The sequence below is a fragment of the Camelina sativa genome, chromosome 13 (assembly GCF_000633955.1).
Source record: "Camelina sativa cultivar DH55 chromosome 13, Cs, whole genome shotgun sequence".
Lineage (NCBI taxonomy): Eukaryota > Viridiplantae > Streptophyta > Magnoliopsida > Brassicales > Brassicaceae > Camelina > Camelina sativa.
In genome coordinates, this window is record NC_025697.1 from 22,006,159 (window position 1) to 22,013,423 (window position 7,265).

The 7,265-nt window shown below is 28.6% G+C and overlaps 1 protein-coding gene across 1 annotated transcript; it reads right to left on the minus strand.

Moving 5' to 3' along the window:
• On the minus strand, positions 900-3,762 carry LOC104737460 (elongation factor Tu, mitochondrial). Its single transcript, XM_010457652.2, has 12 exons — positions 3,505-3,762; positions 3,286-3,361; positions 3,084-3,176; positions 2,910-2,984; positions 2,537-2,641; positions 2,360-2,450; positions 2,070-2,275; positions 1,892-1,975; positions 1,721-1,786; positions 1,576-1,638; positions 1,241-1,481; positions 900-1,148 (listed from the first exon to the last, which is right to left on the minus strand). Exons 1-12 carry the CDS (start codon positions 3,690-3,692, stop codon positions 1,078-1,080), a joined length of 1,359 nt encoding a protein of 452 aa, XP_010455954.1. The 5' UTR covers positions 3,693-3,762; the 3' UTR covers positions 900-1,077.

Here is a 7,265-nt window from a genome sequence, read left to right on the forward strand (position 1 = left end):
TTTGGATTTCCAAAATTTTTGTGGATGTTAATTGATTTTTTGACTGATTATTTTTGTTGTTAAATTTAAAATACTAAAAATATACATATTATCTCATATTATTTCTGTTACTAAAATATTAACTCTAATCCATGAAGTGAACTAATCTACGATTTTAGGATGAAATAGATAGTTAAATGTGATTATCAAACTGCATGTCTAACAATGAAATTTATTTTAGTTTAAAAAATTATAAAATTTTAATATGTATCATTTTAAGAAAAATCATTTAAAAATATTAGTAATTTTTATGTTTGATGTTATAAATTTCAACACATGTATTTTTGTAATGCATACGTCAAAACATAAAATAATTTGGAATAAAATATATTTTAATAAGAATGAACCTTCAGTTATTTGATGAGAATGTCTTTATATCTTTATATCTGTTTTTATTTTATATTTCACTCATTTAAAATTAATTATGACATGAGGTGAAATTAGTACTAATGAGATAACATCATATCAAATACATCTTAAATAATGTTGATTCAGTTTTTTTGCTAAATATGTTTTGTTAATTTTTATTTTTATTTTCAGTTTTAACTAAGATATATATTTGATATGATGAATTAATTGTGTTTTAGTACAAAATATTTAGGTCTATCCATTAAGATGTAAAACTTAAAATATGGTTTGTTATAATGGTATAGATATTTAAATTATACTTCCTCTGTCCCATTTTATAAGAGTTTTTGGGTTAAACCACAAAAATTAATAAACAATAAATATTTTGTTATTTATTAAAACTTCAACCAATAGGAAAATATACTGCATAATTCAAATAGTTATATATTGTTAAATTAATATAAATTGTTAATTTAATAAAGAATTGTGCATAAAAATTTGAGAAGTACCAATAGAAATTCAATATATTTATTAATTTTGCAAGGACCAAGTCTTGACCCAAAAACACTGTTATTTGATCTACCCGAAATCTCAAACAAGTAAAAACATTAAATAAAAAACATATCTCATAATTTATGGATTCCTAGGGAAAAAAACTTGAACAAAGAGAAGAATGTGCTTTTGAGTAATCTAGCTCATCACTTTTGATACAACACCAGCTCCAACTGTTCTACCTCCTTCCCTTAAGGCGAATCTTTGACCTGTTTCACAAGATTAAAAAAATAATGTGAAGAAAAATCGGAAAGAACTTGTTAAAAGTACCAAAAGAGAGTGTCTGTAAGATTGTTTTTACCTGTTTCGAGTGGGACAGGCATGATTAGCTCGAAAACAGCTGTGACATTGTCACCAGGCATAACCATCTTCACGTTTTCGGGTAACTCTACTTTGCCAGTGATATCTGCAGTCCTCAAGTAAAACTGAGGCCTATAGTTCGAGAAAAAAGCAGTGTGACGTCCTCCTTCGTCCTTTGTGAGCACGTAAATCTCTGCTTCAAACTTCTTATACGTCTTGCATGAACCAGGCTTAGCAATCACCTAATACATAACCGTAGAGAAGAAAACTTCAGTAAAGTTGGTCTTTGGTCTTATTATTCCATCATCCAGTACTCATAAGGATACCTAAGCTTACCATTCCACGCTGAATGTCTTCTCTCTTCAGCCCACGCAACAGAAGTCCTACATTATCACCAGCCTAGCAAAATAGAAGCCATGGGTTTAATCAGTCTCTTACATGACCAGAACTTGTCTTTGTAATCGCTCGTTATTGGCTTTACCTGTCCATTATCCAAAATCTTCTTGAACATCTCAACCCCAGTTACAGTCGATTTCATTGGAGGTCCCTGAAAATAAAATCCACAGATTATGCTTTAGAAAATGCTTTAATAATAGTAGCCCCCAGTAATCACCACTTTGGCAGTACAAACACAATATTTATGCACACTTACATCTTTTAAACCCAATATCTCAACTTCTTCTCCCACTTTAATGATTCCCTGTTCAATACGACCGGTTGCCACAGTTCCACGTCCCTTTAAGAAAAAGGAAAAGTTATTATAACTGATTCTCCAAATAATACAATAATTGACTTAACAAAAATAACAAGAAAGATGTAGAGTAGTTTACTTGAATTGAGAAAACATCTTCAATTGGCATCAAGAAAGCTTTGTCAAGCACACGAACAGGGTCAGGTATGTATTCATCAACAGCATCCATTAGCTTTAATATAGCTTTCCTTCCAATTTCATCGTTGGTGCCCTGCAGTGCAGACAGAGCAGATCCCCGGATGATGGGAATATCATCCCCAGGAAACTTGTAGAAGCTGAGAAGTTCTGGATGGAGTCAGGAGTTGATGTCAGAAAGCTTGTACATACTTCATTCGCTGAATGAAAGAAATTTTGTAAAAATCTACGTACCACGTAGTTCCATCTCGACAAGCTCCAATAGCTCAGGGTCATCCACCACATCAACTTTGTTCAAGAAGCACACAAGTGATGGAACACCAACCTGTGGTACATCACAAAATTCAAATTGTAGCAAATAACTAAACTTAACTAAGTAGCTTCAAGTGTTCATATTGTCATGATGCGAACCTGGCGTGCAAGTAGAATATGTTCCTTTGTCTGTGGCATGGGTCCATCTGGACCTGAAACCACAAGAATTCCACCGTCCATTTGTGCAGCTCCAGTAATCATATTCTGAAAGATAGTGACTCAAGCAGTGAGGCTCAACGGTTTATCAAAGTATTTCTAAGGAAATCCGTATGATGCATTTCTAGAGAATAATCCTTCTAGTAATGATAATAGTTCAAAACCGTGATCACTGATCACTAGATTGGAGTCAGAGTTATGCAAATGTGTAACTAAGTAATGTCTGCAGCGTTGAGATGTAATATACCAAGGAGCATACTACTATACTGTAGCAACACCTATACCATATCAAGTAAAAAGAATGTTGGCATCTTACTTTAACATAATCAGCGTGCCCAGGACAATCCACATGAGCATAGTGACGCTTAGCAGTCTCATACTCCACATGAGCCTACAACAGAACAAATGTAACATCAAATAAAAAAGACTAGAAAAAATATTGACTTGGAAACCTACTAAGTAGTTATGATACGAAGAAGATAACACAAACCGTGGCAATAGTAATTCCTCTCTTTTTCTCTTCAGGAGCTTTATCGATTTCATCAAAGGCAATAGCTTTAGCTTTGCCCTCCTCAGCAAGAACCTAAACATAAGTAGGATCACAAAAAAATATCAACTTTAAAAACAGGTTCTTTAACAACAATTTTGGAAGTATCATGTAACCAAAAAAAATACAAATAAAAAGGAAGCACCTTTGTGATAGCAGCAGTGAGAGTGGTCTTCCCATGATCAACATGCCCAATTGTTCCAACATTAACATGAGGTTTACTGCCACAAAGAGCAACAACATAAGATTAAGACAATCATAGAATCGACAACAAATAAAAATCAGGAATCAGTCACATTCACTAAACCAGTTTTTTCAACTTTCCGATCTGAAGAGCGGAAACAAAAGGAAAGAAAAAACTAACTTTCGAGTAAAAGTGGCCATGGATCTCCAGAGGGAGGTACCGAAGCTAGAGGAAGAGAGATCATCTCCACCGATTGAATGAGAGATCGAGTAAGAGGAAGAAATGGAAGCACCGCAACGAGAGTAGATCTGGGAAGAGAAAGGAACAAGGCGCTTCGAGCTAGGGTTTCGAAGAACAACGGACGCCATTTTGACTTGCACAAATGGGAGAGATAGAGAGAGAGAGAGAGATGGCGAAATGAGATTTGGGGTTTTAGTCGCCTGAGCCGAGTCAGTAAGGGTTTCTGTTGAAACCTCGACCCTCATTTTTAACCCGACCCGACCCGGAATAAGCCCATTTTAGTATTTTCGTTTTACTGTTATTGGGCCTTAGTTCAGTAAACCCCACCCTATTCATCAAATTGCTTCATAAGTAAGTGTTTTAAGAGCAGATATAACGGGGATCCAGACTAAAAATTTCGCTTGAACATTAATAATCTAGATAGTGTGGCATTTTAGCAGACTTATAGATATAAACTAGGTAACAACCCGCACTATGTGCGGAATAAATCGATTTAAAGAAAATTATTATAAGTAAAATTATTATTCTGGAACCAATATTTGTTTGTGTCAAACATAATATGTAACTGAAGTTTTTTATTTATTTATTCAAAGCTGCGCTTTTCGTGTAAAAAATATGTTACACCCGTGAAATCTTTAAATGTGTAAGAATACATTTCACCCGTGAATTATGTGAACGTGGTAAAGAAAATATTTATAAAATGTTACAATTTATGGAAATATATATTTTTGTGTGCTTTATAAATCAAATTTTATATTTATGGTTAATCGAGTAACTATAACAATTTTTCATAATCTAATAATCACTCATTTTAAATATATTATAATTTTTTTTGGGTACTAAGTTTATTTATAATGATAAGGGTTATTGTCTCATTCCTTTTTAATAGAACATAGATTAATGTAGAATTAGGACGTATATTCCTATTCGGTTATCAATATTTCCATTTTTGAATGAATAATCACACTAAATGTTGAGATTAATTAGTTTACATACTTAGATATATAAAAATAATCACACATCATGATATTCTCTAATTTGTTGTCATTTTTACATTTATTTATGAATATATAAAAATCTATATTTATTGGGAATTAGGTTTCCTTTAATGAGTTGGAGATAATTCAGGAGTAATATATTTTTCTTCTTATAATTAATTATAATAACTATTGAAAGCTTGTTATTTAAATTATTATGGGAATAATACTAACATAAACATTTTTTATATGATTTTGTTAATAAGTTATATGTTTAATAAGTTATATGTTCTTTATTTTTATTAACTTTATATGTTTTTATAGCCTTTTTAAGTTATTTCTTAAAAATAATATAACTTTGACTTGTATATTTGTAAGTAAATTTTAGTGAAATTTTAACTTAAAATAGTATGTAATTATTTAATTAGTTTTAATATGTGATATTTAAATTTGTGTGAAAATTGATGACATATCTAATTATTATTCAGTTAATTGTATTAATTTAAATATAATGGCATGTTGATGTAATTAAGTGTATTTTTGCTAAATGTGTCTCAAGCTCTCTGGCGGCGACACATCAGCTTTTTCAAGAGAATGATTCTCTATTAATATATAAGGGATTTTTATAATCAATTATAATAACTATTGAAAGCTTGTTATTTAAATTATTATGGGAATAATACTAACATAAAAATAACATTTTTATATGATTTTGTAAATAAGTTATATGTTTAATAAGTTATTTGTTCTTTATTTTTATTAACTTTATATGTTTTTATAGCCTTTTTAAGTTATTTCTTAAAAATAATATAACTTTGACTTGTATATTTGTAAGTAAATTTTAGTGAAATTTTAACTTAAAATAGTATGTAATTATTTAATTAGTTTAAAATGTGATATTTAAATTTGTGTGAAAATTGATGACATATCTAATTATTATTCAGTTAATTGTTTTAATTTAAATATAATGGCATGTTGATGTAATTAAGTGTATTTTTGCTAAATGTGTCTCAAGCTCTCTGGCGGCGACACATCAGCTTTTTCAAGAGAATGATTCTCTATTAATATATAAGGGATTTTTATAATCAATTATAATAACTATTGAAAGCTTGTTATTTAAATTATTATGGGAATAATACTAACATAAAAATAACATTTTTATATGATTTTGTAAATAAGTTATATGTTTAATAAGTTATTTGTTCTTTATTTTTATTAACTTTATATGTTTTTATAGCCTTTTTAAGTTATTTCTTAAAAATAATATAACTTTGACTTGTATATTTGTAAGTAAATTTTAGTGAAATTTTAACTTAAAATAGTATGTAATTATTTAATTAGTTTAAAATGTGATATTTAAATTTGTGTGAAAATTGATGACATATCTAATTATTATTCAGTTAATTGTTTTAATTTAAATATAATGGCATGTTGATGTAATTAAGTTGAAAAATTAAGGGTTTTTTTGCTAAATGTGTCTCGAGCTCTCTGGCGGTGACACATCAGCTTTTTCAAGAGAGTGCTTCTCTACTAATATATAGGGGATTTTAACCTTTTTATAAAAATATACATATTTTGTCAATGACATGAGTCATGCATATATGAATTCGAGTGGTGACACAATGGCGGCACTATTACGAACGGTTATATTATATATACACAGTAAAACCTCTATAAATTAATAAAGTCGGGACCACAATATTTTATTAATTTATAAAGGTTTTAATTTATCAATAAATTAATAATTATTAATTTATTAATAAAGATTAATTTCTAAAGAGATTTTTTTCTTTTCACAATTTTGAATATTTTTAAATAAAAATAAGATACTTTTGTTATAATTCATACTTTTATAAAAATTTCTTAATTTATAATTTCGGCTATCGTAATATGATTGAGGTCAATAGTTTAGTAGAATATACAGGTGAAAATGATAGATGTTTAGAAGTTAAAAGTTTAGAAAAAATTGTTGTTACTATCCTTCATGATGAAGTCTAAAAAGATATTGCGGTATCTTTAAAACTAATTACACGTAAAGAAGCAACTATCGCATGAAGGACACTATAAATTTTGGATGCAATTTGAAAAAACAACACAAAACTTTTTTTGATGTAATGAAAAAGATTATAGATGGGTTCTAACGAGAATGCAAATTCAAGAATAGACAAACACCAATAGAGTCATATTTCACTAAAATTTTTGAGATATATATATGTATATATATACATATATAGTATATATATTTAGTTTATATCATTATTAATTTATGATATTGATGAGACCATATTTTTATAAAGGATTTTCAAAATAAGTATTATCTTATTATTTTATCGAATTGTGTCATTTTTTACACTGGCCCAACTCGGAACCGGAAAAATTTATTAATTTATAGTGAGTATTAATTTAAAACTATTAATTTATAGAGGTTCTACATATGGTATGGTTCTTTTATATATATACTAGATTTTGTACCCGCGCACGCGGAGGATTTTAATTCAAAATATTTCTTATCAGTAGAAATTGTTGAACTCAACTATAATCATTCCAATTTTTGAGTATAAATATATAACTTACTTTACTCAGTGATATACAATATATATATATTTTTAAGATAATATTTCTTTGTTATATCTATTTGCAATTTTACGTGGGATTTTAGTTAAATTTTTTATCAATAAGAATCATTGAATATGAATATAATTTGAAGATTAAAAGATAAATCTA

What these genes read in the sequence shown, in the direction of transcription:
- LOC104737460 (XM_010457652.2), bottom strand. Translation starts at nt 3,692, where the DNA reads ATGGCGTCCGTTGTTCTTCGAAACCCTAGCTCGAAGCGCCTTGTTCCT. An exon ending in ATGGCCACTTTTACTCGAAA is followed by an intron (nt 3,362 to 3,504) that starts GTTAGTTTTTTC and finishes TCTTTGTGGCAG; the next exon opens with TAAACCTCATGTTAATGTTG. An exon ending in GAGGAATTACTATTGCCACG is followed by an intron (nt 2,985 to 3,083) that starts GTTTGTGTTATC and finishes GTTCTGTTGTAG; the next exon opens with GCTCATGTGGAGTATGAGAC.